This window comes from Molossus molossus, unplaced genomic scaffold (assembly GCF_014108415.1).
Source record: "Molossus molossus isolate mMolMol1 unplaced genomic scaffold, mMolMol1.p scaffold_m16_p_13, whole genome shotgun sequence".
Classification (NCBI taxonomy): Eukaryota; Metazoa; Chordata; class Mammalia; order Chiroptera; family Molossidae; genus Molossus; species Molossus molossus.
The window spans coordinates 54983197-55006319 of NW_023425348.1; the positions used below are offsets into that span (position 1 = coordinate 54983197).

General features: G+C 37.1%; 1 protein-coding gene across 5 annotated transcripts in view; it reads left to right on the plus strand.

Annotated features, from left to right (window-relative positions):
- The first annotated feature begins 3909 nt into the window (after nucleotides 1-3909).
- Nucleotides 3910-23123, plus strand: part of USP47 (ubiquitin specific peptidase 47) — a 102656-nt gene continuing 83442 nt past the window's right edge. For 2 of the 5 annotated variants that reach the window (XM_036259256.1, XM_036259253.1), the window contains exon 1: nucleotides 3929-4149. Coding sequence is in view for 4 of the 5 variants with exons in the window: in XM_036259253.1 (XP_036115146.1) it covers nucleotides 4111-4149 (39 nt within the window). In the remaining variant the exon portion in view is untranslated. Of the gene's footprint in view, nucleotides 4150-17941; nucleotides 18064-23123 lie in introns of those variants that run through there. The other 3 variants (XM_036259255.1, XM_036259251.1, XM_036259254.1) reach the window with 3 other exon arrangements.

The window sequence follows — 23123 nt, forward strand, 5'->3', positions numbered from 1 at the left end:
TCACTCGATTGCTTCATAAAAATATTTGCGCATGTTCCTAGGATTCTCCTGAATTATATTTTCTTGAGTATCATATTTCCTGTCCTTATTTTTACACCTATAGTTAGTAATCTTTTTAATGTTTACTAGGTTTTCTACTCAATATATGACTTTTTTTTTTTTTTGCAGTAGTGGAAGTAGTCACTGAAATAGATTCCCAAATTGATTTTCCTTGTTTCCGTATTGATGGTGTCATTTCTATTACAAATATCAGCCATTGATTAATTTTACATTCAACTCTACTGTAACTAAAGAGCCTATCTCATGGCTAAGATCTGTCACTTTATTGATTTCTTCAATCTCAGTGCTAATAGCTGAATTTCTTTTCAAAGTCATTTTAAAAGAAGAAGGAATTAAGCATTTTCAGGAAGATACTATGTAAGTGGAGAAGAAATGAAATGAAACTTTGCTGAGCGATTAATAAGATTTATTCATTAGCTAAATGACTATGGGGGAACCTGGTACATGTGGACTCTCTGCTCTTTTTTCTGCAAATGTAAAACTTATCTAAAATAAAAAGTGTATTTAAAAATGTTCATGGTATGCCCAGCTGATGTGGCTCAGTGGACTGAGCATTGTCCCATGCATGGACTGAGGTGCCAGTTCGATTCCCAGTCAGGGCACATGCCTGGGTTGGAGGCTCGATCCCCAGTTCGGGGTGTGCAGGAGGCAGCTGATCGATGTTTCTCTCTCACGTTGATGTTTCTATCTCTCTCTCCCTCCCTCTCTCTCTAAAATATCAATAATATATATTTTTTTAAAATGTTCATTGTAAACCTGGCCAGTGTTGCTCAGTGGTTAGAGTGTCAGCCTGTGTACAGAAGGGTCATAGGTTCAATTTCCAATCAAGGGCATGTACCCGAGTTGCAAGTTGGACCTCCGGGCCTGGTTGGGGTGCAGGAGGCAATCGACCCATGTGTCTTTCTCACATCGATGTTTCTTTCTCTCTCTCTCTGGCTTGATAAACTAAATTGATGGTGCAATCTATTGAGGTGAGGAAAACTGAGAGAGCAAATGTTGCAGGAGGAAGGTAGGGGAGGCTTAGAAATCAATTGTTTTGCTCAAGTCAGGTTAAATTTGAGATGTTTAGAGTCATCAAAAAGGTAGACGGGTGTATAAGTTTAAGAAGTCCATGGGAGACGTCAGGGTTGGAGTCAAATCCATCTGTAAAATAAACACATATATATATAACATCAGTACCTTTATGTACTAGGAAAAGTAGCCATACACTTCTATTTGTTCATTTATTAATCAACTAATGCATTCATATCCTTATTCCAGAAATACTTATTGTATATCTATCAACCTATCAGGCTCTAGTACAGTCATGCCGATGGCCTCTTAAGAGAAGAGTGTGTAACCAGAGAAGGTGGATCATGGGGAGAAAATATTAAAACTTTTAAGAAATATTTTTTTCTAAGAACAAAAATAAACATTTTTACAAATATTTAATATATAGATTTACACTGACATTTCTCTATTAATGAGTTAAGAGTATAAGTTATATAATGTGGAGAAAAATTCAGGGATTTCTTTCTCTTTTTTCTTTTCAATATATTGTGACTTATTCCAGTTTATGTGTTCTGGGCTAAGCAGATTTACCAATTACATTAATTCTTTGAAGTAACCCCCAATAAAATAAAAGGAGCTAAAAAAGATTTCTGGAAAGAAGACATAAGTTGGAGATCATAAAGCAAGCATAAACAAAAATGACAATAGTAGAGATGACATGTCTAGCATGAGCTCTAAAGAAGTCCGTTGTCTGATTAAGTAGTAAAAATGACATTTTGAAATTGAAGATTTAGAAACATTTCCACTATGTGATTTTGATGCAAAAATAACGTATGTATGCTACCCCAAAAATGAGACTATTCACCTCAGGTGTACAATTTAAGGGAGCCCCAAAACTCAGTAATCCAAATAATTATCTTAATGCAACACTGTAGAAGTCAAAATTAATGCAAAAATCTGCAGTGAACAAAACATAAAAATTTTAAGGACAAGATTCATACTTTAAAAAAAAAACTCATACTATCTTGGCTGGTTTGGCTCAGCAGTTAGAGCATGGGCCCATGGACTGAAGGGTCACAGGTTTGATTCCCAGTCAAGGGCATGTACCTGAATTGCAGGTTCAATCCTGGGCCCTGGTTGGGGTGGTGCAGAAGGCAACCAATCGATGTCTCTCTCTCTCTCTCCCTCCCTTTCACTCTATCTAAAAAAAGCAATGGAAAAATATTGTGTGAGGATTAACAAAAACAAAAAAATAAAGAAATATTAAAACTCATACATGTGCCCTAAAACTCAAAGACAGAATTTTCCAACCTATTTAAAAATCCTCCAAGCAATGATTCTAGAGAGTTTTGAGCCCATTTGCTAAGAATATAAAAACGCAACATCTTCTGGCTGACAACAGGGAAAACAGAAAATTACCAGTTGAATTTCAACAAAAACTTTTCATGGTTGGTGGATAGAAGTGATAAAAATGGAAATGCATTAGTAAGAGCAGGCAAAGATGTACTGCTTCCATTAGGATCTACATATCTTTGTGAGTTATCTTTTTCAGCTTATGACAGCCATTAAAATAAAGTACAGAAATAACCTGAAGGTTGAATCAGACATTTTAATAACTTTCAAAAATATTAAAGTCTTAGGAACATTGAAACCTAGTCAATCATATTGATTTCACTAAATATTTTCACTGAGAGTAACAAGGGTTTTTGCACCATTAATACAAAAATAACTCTTCTACTTACTTTAAATGTTTATTTCATCTTTATCTTATCCTTTTTACATTGAAAATGTTTTATATCATACCCAACAGGATGTGTATGTAACTTACATAAGTATATAAACTTTTTTTTCTTTTCTTTTTGGTAATAGAGCACAATAAAAAAAGCTTGGAGAGCGCAGCTGTGGGTGTTAGGAACATGGCAGGATTCTATTATCTCAGCGTGCTGTGAAATCACTGTATCCATGGAAGTCTTCATGAAGGACGCCCCACTGTGTCTTCATAAAGAAAGTTTGTTAAGTTGAATTACTGGGGTGACATTGGTTAACACAAGGAAAGTTGTGCGGAATGAGTCGGATTTGGAAAAAGGCCGCAGAATTCGTTCAAGTAAGACAGAGCACAAGGCTTACTGCCGGAGGGAATTAAAGTCCTCTAAACCATTTCAAAAGAGTATCCTAGGTTCCAACTCCGAACAGCCGTTCTCTCCCAGGCCATTTCCGCCCCAGGCTTGAACCTGTGGGAGGAGAAAATACCTTGAAAGGCCGCGGGGGTGCAGCGCTAGGGGAGGTGTATGCGGGCAGACGTGACACCACCTGTCTGGGGACGGGCGGCGGCCTCCCCTCGGGAGCGGGCCGCCATCCTCCGGCGGGGAGGGTGGGAGGGGAGAGCACGCAGTCCTTTCTGGGGGGCTGCGTCTGAGGGCCGAGGTCGGGAGGGAGCCCGTGCAGCTTCCTCGTCCAGGGGGAGGCCAGGGTGTGTGCCGAGGGGATGGAGTTCAGACCCCGTTCTAACCGGAAGGGAGAGCAGTATTGGCGGTCGGGTCGGAGAAGGGGCCTCGGGAGCCAGCATCCCCTGGTGGGCAGGGAGTAAGAGCCTGAGCACGCCTGGAGGACCCTGAGGCCTGGTCCTTTCCCTGCCGGCAGAGGGAGTCCCGAGACGGACGGTCCAGAACCCCTCTAACGAAAACCGTGTGCGTGGCCACTCAACCAATTTCGTACGCCCCGGGTATAAGAGCTGAAGTAATTAAACGCGAGTGACAGCTGCCTCGGCACCTTGGGCGCCAGCGCGGGGCTCGGAGCCTGACGTCCCGAATTCTCGCGAGAGCCGACGCCGCCATTTTTCCATTGATTGCAGCGGGCTGGGGGAGGGGCCGACAACTAAGGCGACGGCGGCGGAGCGGTGGGTCGGTATCTGCGCGCTGTGTCTGAGGCCCAGGCTGAGGCCTCCGCGGTTGCAGGAGTGCAAGCGGTGGAGAGGATGACTGCTGCTGCTGTTCTCTCCTGAGCCGTCGCCACCTCCTCTTTCCCCCGGCAGGGCGGAGAGGAGCGGCCGGAGTCTGAGCGATGGTGCCTGGAGAGGAGAACCAACTGGTCCCGAAAGAGGTGAGGGACCAGTGGTGGAGGCTAGGCCCGGCCCGAGGCCTGCGGCCACTGGAGGTAGCGCAGGCCGGGGCGAGGGGCCGGCCGCGGGCCCAGCTCGTGTGCAGGCCCGGGTATAAGGAGAAGGCGTGTGGTGCTGGTGGTGTTGGGGCGGGGGGTGGTTTGGTGGGTGCGGCGAGCAGTTGGGAGACCCGACTGGATCGAGGGGGCCGGGGAAGTGGAGAACTCCCCCCTCGCGTTTGTGGGGCTGGACAAATAAAGGAGCGAACGGGAAGGAATCAGGTCCCACTCTGGGGGAGAAGAAGGTGGCCTTTCAAGTACCTATTTATCATGTTGAGCCAGGACAGGTAATTTCAGAGAAACAATCCTGAGACAGTTCTGGATGGGCTCGACAGGGTGACGGTGCTTCTTCTGGTTTTGACAGTGGCAGTGTATAACTTTCAGGGCTTGTGAAATCTACACCCAACTTGAGGTCTGTGGGAGGGCAGAGTTAACTGTAGACTTTTATGAACTGCTGTTAGTTGGTAGTGCTATTGGCCTGTCCAAACGGGGCCTACCGGGAGATTGTTGAAAAGTAGTAAATGTGACTTTCACATAAAGGTAAAAGATAGTTTAGCATTACCATATGGAGAGCTGAACTACTTTGTGTTAATCTGGGTTGTGTATGCCAGTTTGGGTGACTTCTTAAATTCTTAAAAGCAAGTGATATGAGAAGCCTTGACTTCTTGGCTTCTCTTGAATAGTAGGAGATTAATGTTAGAATCAGCTCTGGCCAGGGAATTTCAATATATTAATAGTATCTCTGTTGGCTTCATAAGTATTTTCAGCGTATACAAATGTGTATTTATAACTGACTTATCTTCAGTCTAATGCTTTGAATTTTTATTTCTCATATACCTTATATAGAGGCAGGTGCCTGTTGAAATTAGATATGTAGTAGGATCTTGATATATTATGTGTGATGTTCATTTAAAATCCTTTTTTTTATTTGCTTTTTTAGTTGCTTTGTAGTAATTTGTTGTTACTTAAAGCAAGCTTTGGTGATACTGAAATTATGTATGTACATAATTATGTATCTGTGATATAAATATTTTTCTTAACTTTTTGACCATTAGAAAATATAGGTGGAACTCTGCTTTAAAAAAAGGCCAACATTAGATTTATTTCCCGAATAATATGATGTATAAAAAACATGAAAACTGGTATTGTTATGCTGCTTTTTTGTTTTGTTTTTAACCTTTTGGATTTTAAAGATAAAAATGCCACTCCTTTAAGACTAATTCCCTTACCCAAGGCTTCAAGTTCACCCCAACGTTTTTTTCTTTTTCTTTTTCTGCACCATATACCTTTATTTTCTGTTCCCTAGACTCATCTTCAGTCTTTTCTTTGCCCCTGGCTCATCTCATGATTTCTGGAAGCATGCACAGTACTCTCAGATCGTGAGACTGCCACTTGAAGTCCTTGCCTTTATTTAGCTAGCTAACTTATAGTTCTTTCTCTTTTTTTAAAAAAAAAAATTTTTGATGACCATATTGCTTAAATTCTTCTTACTTCTCTTACTTTAAATTTTTTTTTTTTTCATTTAATGCCCCCCCCCCCCCCCCAATTCACTGATTTTAGTAATACTGTACTTTTCTGGTATTTTTTCCTACCTGTTTGTCCTTTCTGCCCACTGATTTAGTCAGTGCCTTTCTATTCTGTTCTGTGTCTTCAATTATCACTGTTGTCTAGTGTTTGTCATCTCCTCTCTGGTCTTTTTAAGTAGGAGTAGAATCATACAGTGCTAAAGCTGAGAAGAGAGCACAGTGGTCATCTAGTAATTTATACCCCTTCACTTTACAGATGAGAAAATTAGGGCCAGAGGATTGAGAATGACTTGTTCAGGGTCACATAATGAGTAAATGACAGAGCTAGGACTAGAACTGACAATCCCCTTGATTATACTCTATTTTACACGTTCATCTAAGTAACAAAGAGGCTCTGTAAGAATAGTTTGTAACTCTCTAAGTACAGTTACTTATGTGAAAATAAAAAATTTCTTCCGTTCTGATGATTTGTTTATCAACAATTTGGAGAATTTTTTTGGTTTTTGTTTTGATTTTTTTGGAGCACCTTTGTATAGGGAACCTCTGCCCCCTACTAGATCTAGATTTGGGTTAGGTGTGTGCATTCATGCATGTTGAATGAGTAATATATTATTCTGGTCCCTGAAGCTCAAGGACAAATGTACCTTAGAGGACTGCTGAAGAAGACAGCTTAGTGTAGTTCAGGGCTTGGCAAACTATGGCCCTTGGGCGAAATCCAGCTCAAAGTCTGTTTTTATATAGCTCATTAGTGAAAAATGATTCTTACATTTTCAAATTGTTGAAAAAAATCAAAATAATACTCTGACACATAGGAATATGTGAAATTCAAATTTCAGTATTAGTAATTAAGTTTTTTTGGAGTGCAGCCATGCCCCCCATTTATTTACCATTGTCTATGGCTCCAGCAGAGTCAAGTAGTTGATACAGTTGCTCTATGCAAGATAAATTTGAAACTACTAAGCTTGATATTCAAAGCCTAGTACAGTTTGATTATGGCCATAACCTGCCCTTTCAGCTTAGCTCTTGTTCCATGAAACAAGTTTTTAATGCAGCCAAACAGGTTTCTAACTTGCTTTTCATTTCTGTTTGTGCTGTTCTCTCTTTCCTACTTCTCTCTACCTGTTCAGAGCCTTCATACCCATCTTTTCCCACAAGTACCTCATATTTTTTTATTCTAAAAAGCCCTTTATGAGCATTTTAACTGTAGGGCTTTCTCCTTCTTTGAAGACCTTTATATATGAATAGAATTCATTTGGCAATTAACAAATAGTGCTTTGTGACATCTGTTATGGTCTCAGACTATAATATACGTTTTATATATTATGTTATGAATTTCTTGGCAGCAGAGATCTTTGTATGTTTCTCTCTGTTGTTTTGTTTATATTATAGGTCCAGGACAGTGTCCAATGTCCTTCCTGGAGCAGGTATTCAGTAATATTCATTGATGTGGTTACAGGGTTGTATGTGAACTTAGAATTCTAATTGATTATTCCTTGCTTGGATGTTTTCCACAGAATCCTTGGCAAGCTGTTTTCCAGCCTTTGCTTGAATACCTTCATGACTAATCTTTCATAATATCTTTGGTTTAGAAGAGAGCTATTAAGTTTTGAGTTGAGAGAAGTCTAGATCTCTGTTGTAGCCATCTTTTGATAGTTGCCTCTGGACAATAGAGAAATCTTCAGTTATTTTTCATAGGCTGCCTTTTTCTCATTGATGAAGGTAGAGGAAGAGAGCAGGAGGGCAAACTCTCTGTTCTACATTATCTGAGCATCTCAGTTCTTCAACTGTTTCTCAGTTGCTCTCTTTTAGATGTATTTCAGTGGTTATGGTATTCCTTCTAAATTGTTGTGCCCAGAGAAAGGCAAAGAGAGAGTGGTCTGTTCATTGTGTTAATAAAACTTTTCACCTCACTTTTTCATTCCTCTGTATGTCTTTGAATGGTTGTATATTGATATTGGCTTTGAGAGCTCTTGCTTTTAATATCTTCACAGTTTCTATTTATTGCTTTGTTGTTTTTATTATGTATTATTCTGTTTCCTTATAAGGATTTGTGACATTAATATTTATTATTTACTGTGCATATTATTGTACTGTGCCATATAGGGAAAATTTATAAGAAATAGAAAAATTTGTTCTTCCATCAAGTATCTTATAGTATAATTAAGGATAGGGTGCACATTTACTAATGCTTTTAAAAATAACACTTTCACTGTAACACTTAAAGTGGTGTCCAAGGAGTACATAAATGTAGAAAAGACAGGAAAATGAAAGAAAAATAATGCAGTTCCATATCTTAGTGGATTTTTTTCTGCCTATTTCCCCCCATGCAGTAAACACTACTACCCTCTGGAACTAATGATAGTGGTAGTAATAACCAATATTTATTGAAGCAGTGATTATATGTCAGATACTATTCTGTGTGCGTTGTGTGTATTAATTCATTTGAGCTTCACAACAACCTCACAACTATATATGGTCCATTGATATTGAGAGCCCCTCAAAACATTAGAACAACTTGTTTTTCATCTCTGTTGTCTCTTTGTTTGTTTATAAAATCCATCAATATCTATTATAGAGCATGTCAAATAAATATTCTTTTAATATTATTTCTCCTAATTAAGTTACTTGAGAAAATGTACTGCAATAGTTATTGATTTATTTGGTGGTTCTTTTAAAATTCACATTTTTTCCTTAAATTTGGGGTGTTAATTCTCCTTCACCAGTGAGAGGTATCTAAAAATACTAATTTAATACAGTGAACAAAACTAAATGCAGAGTTTTATATGATTCCAGTTTTGTCACGGAAAAAAAAAACACAATTTAGGGTTATATACTCTGAACGATTTAGAAGGAATACTCTAAAATATTAGCAATTGCTGTTTCTGGATATCTGCATTTTTAAGCTATATTTAGATTTTCTTAATGTATTTCAACAGTGAGCCATGTATATTACTTAAAAAAAGAAATTTATATTATCTGCTTATAGTTTTTCAGGTAGTTATTTATATAGAGTTGTTAAATATGGATAATATCAGTCTCATCTATCTTTTCTCCTTCTCACATCTTTCTCCCAACATAATTTTTTTTTGTATTCTCTTGTTCAGATAGTGCCATCACCATGCATTTATTTGCTTAAATTTAGAGCATTTTTTGAACTCCTCCTTTTTCCTTTTTCTCATGTATACTGTAGTTGGTTCATTACTTGGGAAATATCTCTTGGACCCTTACCTTTCTATCCATGGCTCTGGATCTGTCTGTTCATTCAAATGTAGCTCTTTTAATTGTCTCTCTGCTTCTAAGCTCCTCTCTTTCCTAGCCATCGTCCCCACAACTGCCAAAATTACTTTCTAAAACAGATGAGATTAGTATTTACCTGCTTTGAAGTTTACAATTATTACCCTCCATTGCAAATTGAATAATAGGTGCTATTTATAAACGCTACTATGTGCCAGACACTATGCTAAACAATTTACATATAGTATCTCATTTAATTTCTGTAACAGCCCTTTAAGACAGCTATTTCTCATTATTTATTTTGTAGATGAAGAAAGCAAGGCTTAGAGAGGTTAAATAACTTGCTTAAAGTTGTATAGCTATTTAATTTTAACTTCATGTGGCCTTAACCAGTGGAAAAGTCCTTTATAATCTAGCCTCCATTGATTTTCTTTTTTAATTTTTATTTTTATCATAGTTATCCATGCACACATTTAAAAGTTAAATAGCTTTGCAGGACTACTTAACAAAAACTATAGTCCTCTGCACATTTTTTCTCCCCTCTATTTCAAGCTCTTCATCTCGTTCTTTTAATATTTATCTCCATAGCTCAAAATAGCGTGCTTATAGTTTTCTTTCTTGATTTTTTCAGTTTAAGGGATTATCTACTGACTTTACACAGAGGAAGAAATGGTTTACCACTGTCCCCAACCACACAGAAACACATTTCTAGGTCCTGCCCAATCCTCCCAATATTGTCATATTGCAAATTGTTTGGATACATCAGTATTCAAAGTTTATATCATTGCGACTATAAACCATTCATGGTTGAGCCATATAGTTTGCTATGATTATTTTCCTTTCTTACATAACATTTTATTTTTTCCTGAGTTAATATTTTTATAAATTTGCTTTTGTTCAGTTTTCTATATATTTATTAATTTAGCCAAGTGGTTCTCAACTGGGTACAACTTAGAGGACACTTGGCAACTTTCGGTTGGTCAAGGGAGGGTAGGGTGTGTGCTACTGATATCTAGTGAGTAGAAGCCAGCCATGCTGCCAAATATCCTACACTGCACAGGACAGCTCTCCACAACTAAGAATTATGTGCCCCCAAAATGTGAATAGTGCCACTGTTGAGAAACCCTTATTTAATCCTAACTCTCTCAAGTGTATAAAATCTCTTACTGTGTCAAAACCTATCAGTTTTTTGTTTGAATTTCCTTGAATTCCAGCTGTTATCTTAGATTTGCCTTTACTGTCATCTTATCCCCTCAGGTCTCTCTTGTGTTGGAGCTGCTGGTTCTGTATCTGATATCTTAATCTTTCTTTGCTTGCCTTCTTATTTTTTGGAGCAACACTTCCTGGATGGGATATAATTTTTTCAAGACCTCCCATGTCTGAATATGTTTTTTCTATCCCCTTGCTTTTTAAGATAGTTTGGCTGGGCAGAGAATTCTCCATCAGAAATAATTTTCTCTCAGAATTTTGAAACATTCGTTCATTGTCTTCTTTTTTTTTTCAGTGTTGTTGGGCTATCAGATGCCTAAAAATTCTTTTCCACTATTTTGAAAGTTGCCTTTTCTCTTTCTCTGGAAGTTAGATAACATTTTTTCCTAGAATTTAGAATAGGTCTGTTTTTTATTCATTTCTGCTGGGTTCAGAGTAGTCTTATCTAATCCAGAATGTATCTCATTAATTCTGAGAAATTTCCTTAAATTTCTTTTCCCTTTGTTTTTTGTTCTCTTTCTTGAATCCCTATTGTTTAGGTGCTAGGCCTATTTGAGTGGTTTCTCTAATTTTGTCTGTTTTCATCTATTTTCCATTTCTTTTTACTCCTGTTTTCTGGGAGATTTATCCCAACTTTATCTTCCAGTTCTACTGAGATTTTATTTCTGCTATCATATTTCTAATTTTCAAGCACTATTTTTTTTCTGTAAGAAGTTTTTCATTATATCCTGTTTCTGTTTTATGGTGCAATGTCTTTCCCAGGAAATTATTGGTAGGTTTTTTTTCCCTGCGTGGTCTCTCTTTTCTCCAAATTTTTTTTTTTTTGGTACAAGTCCCTAGCGGAAACTGAACCTGGGACTCTCTGGTCCACGGGCCTATGCTCCAACCGCTGAGCCAAATCGGCCAGGGCTCTCCAAATTTTCTTTCTATTTGTTTGCTTTGGGTTTTGTCTTTCCTGTTAGGTGCTTTCCTTAGATGTTTGGTGATTTTTTGGAAGTCAACACTTATTTGAAAGAGGTACCTTAACAAGCTGAATGCAAACAGACAACAGTATGGTGGTTACCAGAGTGAAGGGGGTTGGGGGAGGAGTAAAGGGGATCAAATATATGGTGATGGAAGAAGGTTTGACTTTGGGTGGTGGGTATACAATGCAATAGAATTGTACACTTTAAAACCTATATAATCTTATTAATCAATGTCACCCCAATCATTAAGTTTTTTTAGAAAGCTGAATGGAAGCTCTGCCAGTAGGCGATTATGTTTTTCCTGTAGGTTGATATGTCTGGATAATTTCCTTGGAGACTCCCAGAGATACATCTTTTCTCTTGTGCTGGATTGAGTTCCCAGAAAAGGTGTCTGATCTTTTGCCTAAAGACAAAAATGTTAGGAGTTGAGTAGGAAAAGGAGATGTGGGTTTCATCATTAAGTATGAAAGTATACTTTCATTTAATTTCCCCAGTTTTCAGTATAGCACCCTTCAAATTCAGTTGAGCCTGGTGTCCTCTAGTCCAGAGATACCTGTTTTATACTCTCCAGAGGTTGCTCAGTCTTTTGCCCGGAAGGGTCAAAGAGAAGAGAGGATCGGGGCTATTTTAAGCAGACTTCAATCTATTGTAGTTTGAACTCTACCCTTACACCAGAGTATCTGAAACTGCCCATTCCCGAGCCTTTTAAGTTATTTTTTTCGGTTTACTTTTTTTTGTAGAAGAGTTGCATAAAGAATGCAGAATGCCCATATACCCTTCACCAAGCTGGTTCTTCTGTTATAACTTTTTATTAAAAGTAAGAAATTAACCTTAGTATGATATTATTGACTATACTACAGATTTCAGTATACTACTAGTTCCTCCACTAATTTTTGTTGTTGTTGTTTCAAGATCCAAATTCAGGATCCCACATTGAATTTAGTTGTCAAATCAGCTTAGTTTCCTTTTATCTGTGACCATTTCTTAGTTGTTGTTTTTTTCTCTTTCATGACCATGACACTTTTGAACAATACTGGTCAGTTATTTTGTAGAATGTCCCTCAATTTTGATTTGACTTATTCATGATTAGATTGAGGTTATGAATTAAAGAGAGGGATATCACAGATGTGATGTGTCCTCAGTTCATCATATGGAAGTGGTAGAGAGACATGCTGATATGTACTACTGGGGATGTTAACCTTGATCACTTGATTAAGGTGGTGTTTGCTAGATTTCTCCGTTGTAAAGTTACTATTTTCCTCATTCCTAATTACTAAATACTTGAGACCATGCAGATATCTTGTTTCTGGTTAAATTTATGCCCACTAATTTTAGCACCCTTCTCTGGAGCTTATTACTGTTGTATTCTAGTAGTGATTTTTTTATTTCCCTCATTATTTCTACATTGATTAATTAGAATTCTATAAGGAAGAGTTGTCCCTTCTTCTCCCTTTATTATTTATATCAGTATAGACTTAACAGATATTTATTTTATTCTTTGGATTGTAACTTCATACTATTATTATTTATGTTTTTGCTCAAAGTGTTTCAATCTTGGCCAAGGGGAGTCCTTTCTGATTGGCATCTGTGGTCATTCTTTCATTTCGAGCACTCCTTACTAGTGACACCAAATAATGCTTTAGCCCCTCTTTTATTGTCCCTGCCCCAACCCTGGAATCAAAGAGGTTAAGGGTGCTTTAGTATAAATGTAAATGTGATATATAAACTAGGTGTCTTTGGTTTTCCTCTAGGCTAATGTAGGACTCAGCTTTCTCAGGTATAATAGTCATCGTTTGTTCTGCTTTCCAGTTTCTAAAATTGTGTTTCTAGTTTCTTATGGGTTTATGATCTTTAAAAAATGTTTTTACTCTTGTTTCAGAGATATTTGGAGAAGTTTCAGAGCTAAATGCTTGTATTCAATCTATCCTCATTTAGCCAGAAATTCCTGACTTAATGTTTTTGTGTCCTATTCCAAGCCAATTTGTTTTAGCCACATTTGGCTACATTAATTACTATTCCCAGATGTGCTGTATGCCTTCATTTGTCACTGTTATTCCTTTGCCCTGTGTGAATAGTAGGAATTTGTTTTTATCATCTGATTTTTAGGGATTTTTAAATGGGTGAACTTTAATTTTACATGAAAACTACTATTTAAATATTTAAGTACTTTCTTAGGATTCTTGCCTATTTTGTTTTCTATTTTTTGATTAGTTACATCAATTTTTTTGTATCTTAGTACCCAGATACTGTAATTTTTTGGCAAAATGGAGGGGAGAGGGTTAGTACATTTCCAGAGTACTTGTGTACCACTGTAGCCCAAATTGGAAAGAAAATAAATATATTGAAAATAGGAGGTTGTGAAAACATAGCATTAAATATAGATTTAAATACCTATTGTAAATGAAGGTTTTAATCGACAACTACCTTTAAAACTGATTCATTGGTAGTAAGGACTTGCCTCAGTTCAGGTAATATGTTTAGGTATCATGACATGCAGAGGCATGTTCTCCTGTGAGATTTATTACACAGATTTTAAAGTGTTTTGCCCAAGTATTTCTGGCTTAATTTAATTTTGTACAAACATTCTCCATTGTTAAAAAGTCTTTGGCAAAATGATTGTTTGGCAGTAATTGCAGATGGTTGGCAAAATGATACGATCTTTTATGTCAAGATTCTTAAAGAGCTTGCGCATGTGCGCGTACACACGCACACACATAGTTGTTGTGTTGTTGTTGTTAATCTTCACCCGAGGATATTTTTCTCATTGAATTGTAGAGAGAGTGGAAGAGAGGGATGGGGAGAAAGACACACACACACATAAATAGAAACATCAACATGAGAGAGACACATCTATTGGTTGCATCCTGTGTACACCCTGACCACGGCCCAGGATTGCACCCGCAAACCAGGTGTGTGCCCTTGGCCAGGATTCGAACCCCTGACTCTTCAGTGAGTGGGCCTACACTTGATCCACTGAGCCACACTGGCCAGGGCAAGGGCACATATATTTTTTACCCTGTTTTTTTATTGGTGTAATGTGAGTAAACAGATACCTCCTCTACTGCATACTTCATTTACTTTGTTTGTAGTTGTGGGAGCAATAATAATCGCCCTGTTCTTTTGTTTACTGGGGCTAAACTGAACCATGCATATATAAAGTAGCCAAGGATAGGAACATTTATATTTATATAAAACTGTTGCTACAATCCATTTTTGAGACATTACTGTTTTTATGAAAATAACTGAGATGTATGTCTTGAATTTTTGGTAATTTTAAAAACATACTCTTAAAATCCTGTCTAAAAATCCAGCTTCTTTTACTTTTACAAGAAACCTTTCCTGATTTCTCCTTTTTAAACCTGATTGCATTTTCCTAGCCCTGAAATCCTATAGCACTGCAATTTTTGGCATTTAAAAAATTATACCCCTTTGTTATTAAGTTACTTGTTGATTAACGTTAATGCCTTTATTAGATAAGAAGCTCTTTAAAGTCAGGACAGCTGGAGTGTCTGGGTTCAAGTACTAGCTTTGTGACCTTGGGCAAGTTTACTTAACTTCTCAGTACCTTAGTTAACTAAGATACTAGTAACTACCTTCTAGGGTTGTTAGGAACATTAAATGAGTTAATTCATGTAAAGTATCTTCCACGTAATAAGCACTCCATAATGTTAGCTCATCATTACTGTGACTACCTTCATTACTGTTATTACTTTTGTGGAGGTTCAGAATGAGTCACCCCAAGATGTGGCTCTGGTATGTGAATTGTTTTGAGCTAATGGCAACTTTAGCTGCAGGCTCAAGAGAAACTTCTGCCCCTCCCTTAACTACCTAGAAGAACTTAAATTAGGGCCCTTGCCCATAATAAGGGATTATAAAAAATAACCTCTTATGACCTATATGTAGAGCAGGGCAGACTACAAATTACTAAACATGTGCTCTCCCTGCATCAACCTTCTGAAATCTTAAGGTGCATTAAATCCCTGGCTTAGAATGTCTTATATACTCATTTTCCTTTTCTGTCTTTTTTTAAATTTTTTTTATCCTCACCTGAGGACATTTTTACATTTCATCTTTAGATAGAGCAGGAGGGAGAGAGGGAGGAAGAGAGAGAGAGAAACATCAATGTGAGAGAGACATATTGACTGGTTGCCAACCACACGACCCCAACGGACCAGGAGAAATTGCAATCGAGGTACATGCCCTTAGTTAGAACCAAACCTGGGACTCTCTGGTCCGTGGGCCGACGCTCTAACTGCTGAGCCAAACTGACCAGAGCTTCCCTCTTTCTGTCTTTGAACCTCTTATGCATGTGGTCTCTGAGTCTCTCATGTATGTGGGGTTCCCATACATATGTATGTATTAAATTTGGTTATTTTCTCTGGCTAATCTGTCTCATGTCTATTTGATTATTAGACCACATGAAAGAACCTGAGTGAGGATAGAGGAAAGTTTCTTCTTCCCTCACACCTTTATTCTGTATTCTCCCTAGGGGCCAGCACAATGTGTTCTACATTGTTATCCAATAAATATTTATTGATCAAATGAAAATGAAGTCATATGATACTGTTGTAATTAACCTAGTTATTAATAACAGGAAAGGAGCAAAAGGAAGGCCAATTATTATAGGCATGTCATTTGGGCAGCTTTGCCAGGAAGCTGCAGCTTTACATGCCCCAGGGAGCCACTGATAATATTCCCCACAGATCACTGGGGGAAGGGACTGGACAGGGAGGAGAATAGACCCATGCCCAGTAAAACTGGGGTGACATGGGGTGCTGTGAGTTACACCTGAGAACAAAGGTCATTGGTTAGAATGGGTGTGGCCACTGCAAACACAGGAAGATTTGGGATACTTAATTCCCTGAACAAAAAAGTTTGCTCTCCTGGCTCTTGGCATGTTGCACTTGACTCTTGGCTTGCAAGACTGTCTCATGGCCCATGGCCATGTGGACCCCCACAGACAGTGAACTAATGGGCTGCGACTAGCCATATACTGAACTGGACCTGGCTGCAACATGGAATGGAAACTCTGGACATTGGCTTTGCTTTTAGCTCTACTGAATCCCCAGCTGCACGACTCCCAAGACTGGACTAAAGGAAATGGGACATTATAAACACAGAGATATAATTCCACACAGATAAAAATTACTCATTGCCCTGGCTGGTGTGGCTCAGTGGATGGAGTGTCAGCCCATGTATCAAAGGGTTGCGGGCTTGATCCCCAGTGTTGGACGGGGTGCATGCCAGAGGCAAGCAATTGATATGTCTCTCCCATGTCAATCTTTCTCTCTCTCTCTCTCTCGCTCTCTCTCTTCTTCTACCTCTCCCTCTTTCTCTCTTCTACTCTCTGTATCCCTGGGTGAGGATTAACCAAAGTGGGGAGGGGAGTCACTCATCCTCTCATGCAAGTCTTAGAAAATACTTTTTTTCAAATTTATCCTAAGAACTCCACCCTCAGCACTCATTGGGGAAGATGATATCCCAAATTCCCCAATAACAATATTTTAGTTATTAAATATGCTACTTGAAGATACAGTTCTTATTATGACCTATCAACTAAATATCTTTATGTGTGTAGCACAAATCCTAAACAATTGGTCTTATCTAGGGGATTCTGTGAGAATATAACATTTGAATTATGTCCCAACGGATGATTTGATTGCCAGGGTAAAGAAGGTCAGCCCTGGCCTGGTGATTCAGTTGGTTGGAGCATTGTCCTGTACACCAAAAGGCTGCAGGTTTGATTCCTGGTCAGGACGTATACCAGAGGCAACAGATTGCTGTTTCTCACTTCGATGAATCAATCTCTCTCTCTCTCTCAAATCAATAAACATATCTTTGGGTGAGGATAAAAACATTTTTTAAAAAAGGAGGTCAGAGGTTTTAGTTAGAATAACATTTAAAACACCAATGTATAACGCAATTTAAGAAGTAACAAAAAGTTGGTGTAGACATGTAGGGTGCCTGGTGTTGAATAAGAGAAGATAATTCTGGCACATTGTGTCTTAAATTCTGAAGGATTTGTATACTTATAAGGACTTTAGATTTTTATTATGTAGACATTAGGGGGCAAGGAAAATTGTTTTTTTCCCCAGAAAAAGTTAACAGATTTGTTTATAATTGTTATAAAGTTTAATTGCAAACTTTGTTCATTGAAACATTTTACTTATAGTAATATTTTATGTCCTGTATTAATATTAAAATTTTACACACAAACGAAAATGAGGGGGGGAAAGAGGAATTTCCTAATATTTTATTTTCTCACCTGTTCTTTTTCATTTACAGTCATTTAGTTAAGTGCTTTTTTGTTTTGTAAGAATAAATTTTTTCCATCATAGTGCATCTTATACACATTCTCCACATGTGAGTTGTGCTGGCAGGATATCACTGGGCATAATTGTTACATATTTCGTATGGATAACGCACAGGTAGTATCTTCAAATAGGCTAACTAGATAGGCCTCATTTGCTTTCATGAAAGTGCTGGTAGCTGCACTCTGGGAGTGCAGGTCTGTTTGAAAGTCCTGAGCAGTTTCTCACAGTTGATGCTGGAAGGGAAGTTTGCAAGTGAGAAATTCAGTGTACTTAGGATTTTCAGCGACAGCCACAGTACTAGGCTTGTAATGATGTGGTTCCTTCACCTTTTCAGAATGACTTTGTAGCTGGTTGCTTCCTGAGTGATTTACTGCTGGCCTTTTTGCAAGCATTCATCTTGATGTGAGCCATATTATAGAGAACTCCCTATTTACCCCTCTTATTTTTGACAGAAGCTCAGCAGGCTAGAAGTGCCACCAGTGCTAGAAAGGGATGACTCTGGTGGTGGCAGCAGTGGCAGCAGCAGAAGCAGCATCTGAAAACACCAAGAGTAATGTTTTTAATTAAGGGATTAACAAAATCTTCCCAAGGATATCCCCAATGCTCCAAGTAAAATTGACTGACTATGAATTTGTATACAGTTCTTAAAATGTCTATCCTTTTATGTGTTTAGGTGTTTTAATTTAATTGCCTTTAATTTTAGGTTTACACTGAGTTGCATAATATATTACTGTGTATATAGTACTTTGAGGTAATGAAAGGGAATTGGTAAAGAAAAAACAATTGATACCTAACAATGAAGTTTCTTATTAAAAGACAACTGCAAAATACTATTGCTTCAGTTTTGACATTTTAAATTCATGTGTCTTGAAGTATTTATTTACTATTGCATTATTTACCATAAACATAATACAAATATACTTTTAAGAATTCGAACAAAAATAGACATGACCCAAAAAATGTTTCTACAATTTAGTAATAGGATTTAACACTGGAAGGGTGTGAGTTATTATAGTCCCTTTATTTTTAGGTGAGAAAATTATAAAGGCTGTAAAAGCTCAGTAAGTTACCCAAGGTCTTAGGTAGTGGAAAAGCTAGAATGAGGCCTTTTTATAAAAGTCAAATTTACTGCCCTGGCCAGGTGGCTCAGTTGGTTGGAGAGTCATCCTATACGTCGAAAGGTTGAGAGTTTGATCCTGGTCGGGCACACTCAGGAAGCAGCCAGTCAGTATTTTGTGCTCTTGCTTGCTCCCCATCCCCACTTTCCTCTCTCTCAAAACAATAAACGTATCCTCAGGTGAGGATTAAAAAAGTCAAGTTTACTGAGGTATAATTTATAGACAGTAAAGTTTACTTTTTTAAGGTGTATAGTTTTATGAATTTCGACAAACTTATACATTGTAGACCTGGTCAGGTGGCTTGGTTGGAGCATCATCCCATGCACCAGAAGATTGCGGCTTCAATTCCCAGTCAGCGCACATATTTAGGTTGCTATTTGGGTTTCTGGTGGGGGCATGTAGGGAAGGCAACTGTGATCTCTCTCTCTCTCTCTCTCTCAAAATCAATGCAAACATATCCTCTGGAGGAGATTAAAAAACAACAATTTATACATTGTATGACCACTTTCACAATAAAGATACAGAATATCTCCATTACTTAAAAGAAGTTTTTTCATGACCCATGTGTCAACTCATTTCCTTCACACTTAGGTCCTGCAACCACTGATCTGTTTTCTGCCCTCATATTTTGCTTTTCTGCCCTCATATTTTGCAGTTCATATAGTATGTAGCATTTTGAATCTGACTTCTTTCATCTGGCATAAAAAAGATTCATCTATGTTGTTGCATGTATCAGTAGTCTTCCTTTTAACTGCTGAATGCCATACTTCGTTTATCCATTCACTAGCTGATGGACAGTTGGGTTGTTCCCAGTTTTTGGTGATTCTGAATAAAGTTGCTACAGATATTTGTGTACAGTTTTTTGGGTGGCTATGTCTTCATATGGAAAATGAATGTTTACCTTTGTCAGAAACTGTCAAACTCTTTTCTGTAATGGCTATACCATTTTGCATTCCACTCATCAATGTATGAACATTGTAGTTGCTGTATATCATTGGTACTCGGCAAAGTAAGTGTTTTTTGTTATTTTTTTTTTTTTTTTTCGTTTAGATGAGCTTTTTAAACATTTTAGTAAGTGTATGGTGATATCTTTTTGTGGTTTTAATTTGCATTTCTCTAAGACCTAATGATGTAGAGTATCTTTTCATGTACTTGAGCTTTTTTTTATTAAGCCTGATTAAAAAAATACCTTATGAAAGTATTATATGGTTAAAGTTTTTCTAGGTAAAAATAGGAGAGAGAAAAAAGTACCTGTTCTCAAGGAGTTTATGATTTACTTATGGAAAATTGGTAATTGTTTAAAATGTATGGCTGTAATTTTGGTAGGCTCTTTGAGAAAGGAGTTTAATACTAACTGGTTTGACTTGAAAGAACAATGGTTTGGGAATCAGAAAACTCACTGGTTGCTTAATCTTTTTTGGCCTTTCTGGTTTTTTAATATTTTAAGTTCTGTGTAATGAGGGAATTGGGTCAGATAAGGTAAAAAAAATTGTCCCTAAAATATAAATCTACATAAACTTTTTTTTTTTTTTTTTATCCTCACCCGAGGACATTTTTCCATTTTTTGTACAGATAGAATGGGAGGGAGAGAGAGGAAGGGAGAAAGGGAGAGAAACATCGACGTGAAGGGACACATCGAGTGGCTGCCACCCGCACGACCAACCAGGGCCGGGGACAAACTGCAACCGAAGTACGTGCCCTTAGCGGGAACCGAACCCGGGTCTCTCCGGACCGCAGGCCGACGCTCTAACCGCTGAGCCAAACTGGCCAGGGCTAAATCTACATAAACTTTTTAGTAGTAGGTTTTTCTCTACTTTTTTGGTAGTAGGTTTTTAAAATTTGTGAGAAGGCCATGCAATCAGGAAACAATATGTATTTGCAGATTTTTTCATCTGATGAAATTTATATTACCCAAAAAAGATTATCTTTTGAAATTTTAAATAATATAAATTGTATATAAGTGTAATATGTATGTATAAATATAGTCGAGGGTTATAGATTTCTTAAATCTGTTATAAGGATAGTAACTGATAATTCTATAGTACCTTTTATATGATATCGCTATCATAGAGTATTTTCAAGTTACTATCTTTTGATCTGAGGGAAAAAATTTTTTTTGTGGTTCTTGGTAGTCATAGATAAGTGACTTGCATAGGATTACACATCTAAAAGTAGCTATCCACCTTGACCTGAGAGTTCTAGTCTAGCACGTTTGCCTCTGCATTTTATTGCTCTTTACACTGTAGTTTACTCCAATAGGAATTCAAGTCTTTAAATAGTTTTAATTAACCTTGACATTTTTAGTTGTATAATTTCATGAGTATTATAAGAATATAATATTCTTATATTAAAATTATCCATGCTTCTAAATAGAGAGCATGGTTATACCTTCTTTGATTTAGTAATAATGCAGGCATTCAAGACCTTTAAACAAATCACTTGTATCACAAGCTGAGTCACTGCTTGTCAACAACAGTCTACTCAAAGAAGAAAACTTAGCTGTAGTGAAATATAAATATAACAAGAATATAACAAGGGCATATTATTTCTCCTCCTGAGAGTAGTTTGTTTAGTTTCTAAGTTTAGATACCTACACTACACTATTAGTGGGTTACCCATTACCAGCAGTAGAACAACTACTTTTAAAAGGAATAAGGCAAAGATGGCAAGAGTGTTAGGATAGAAGGGAGAGGAAAAACATAGTTATAAACTATTTTGATGCCACAGATATGTCAACATTATAAAGTCATCAGAGATCCTATACTATATTTCTTTGAGTGCTTTTTCAGGCCCTCTAATTTCTTTTTTGCTTCCAGGACTTGGATGACACAAATGTTAGATCTTTTTTTTTTAAAGTCTTACAGGTACTTGAGAATCTAAGGCTTCTCTCTCAGACTTCGATGATGGGAGTGGAGGCAGAGCAACAGTTTTTTTCTGTGGTGTTTGGCTGTAGTATAGGGTGGTTAGTGTCCAAAAGTTTTCTGTCTTATAAGGCTGCCCCTTTCCTAATCCTTTAGTTAGAGAACTCTTTTCTTGGAGCTTTTTTTTAGTGTGCGCACACTCAGACCAGTAAGTATTAGGCAAAATATAAATACAGGGAATTAACCACCATGTTCTTCATTCCTTGGGGCCCTAACCCATCTTTCTCTTCACATTTTAATATCTTATTTTTGCCTTATTCATAACATTTTCAGTTGTATTTAGCAGGAGGAATAGGGAGACGTGCATCTACTACTCCTTCTAGAAATTGAAATGTTAGGTATTTTAAAGAGTAGAATATTGTGTGTGGCTCTAAGGCTATAAGTGAGAATAATTCTTTTTTAACTACTAATAACTTTTATTTTCTTTTTTATTTTCTTTTAAGAGGCGTTCACCCTTCCTTGTGCCCTGTATTCTTCCAAATATATATTACTTGAGGTGGAGGAATCCTAGAAGTTGAAGTTTATTGCCTTCTATATTTTAGATATCCTTAGTTTCTTTAATTATATTTTTATGTAGTAACCTCAAATTGCCTAAAATCTATATATCTGTTAATGTTACCTAATCTTTATTATGCTAGTTTTTATTGTTTGTTTTCTGTAGACACTCAGAATGATGTGTACACACTAAGAGTGTAGTTCTTGAACTCTCCCCAGATCTTTTTCATGTGTATTGCTGCCCAGGCAAATTGTTTTCATTTTCTTACTGTGTACTTAGTTGTTTTGTCTCTTTTGATAGGGTGACAGTGTGCTAACACTTTAAAAAAAATTACTTTATATATTAAATTAACTAAATTTGCAGGGTTTTTTTTTGGATTTTTGTGTGTGTGTGTGTGATTTACAGTTAAATTGTAAAAACAAACACATGTGCAGTGCCAAACATTTGGAGGTCCCAGAAAAACATAAGGGGCGGGGGCGGGAGGGAATCACCTCTAATTCTATTCTTGAAAGACAATACTGTTAACATTTTGATGTAATTCTTTTATTCTGTATATGTTTTCGTCTCCTAACAAGCTATTTCATGTTGTAAGGCTAGTCTTATTTCTTAGCAATATATAGTGAATATTTTCCCTGGTCAGTGAATGTCACATAGCATTATTTTTAAGGGCTGCATGGTATTCCATTGCATATATTTGCTTACTACACTATCCCTCAACAGTGTTGACCAGAAGTAATGACTGGTATATTTCTATTCTTAAAGTGAGAGCTTTCAGTATTTCATAATTAAATATGTTTGCTGTAAAGTTTTGTAGATGCACTTTATCAAGTTAAGGGAATTCTCTTTCTGTTTTGTTACGCATTTATCATGAAAAGATGTTCATGAAGTTATCATGGAAAGTTGTCATGAAAATGTTTTTCAGGTGCTGTTTCTGTATTGTATGTAGTAACATAATTTTCTCTCTTAATCTGTTAATACGTTACATTATATAATTTGATATTTCCAATGTTAAATGAACCTGGTTATGTTGTATTATGCTTTAATACATTGCTGGATTTAGTTTCCTGATACTTTGTTTCAGATATTTTGCGGTTATTTTCATGAGTGATATTAGTTTATAATTTTCCTTTTTAT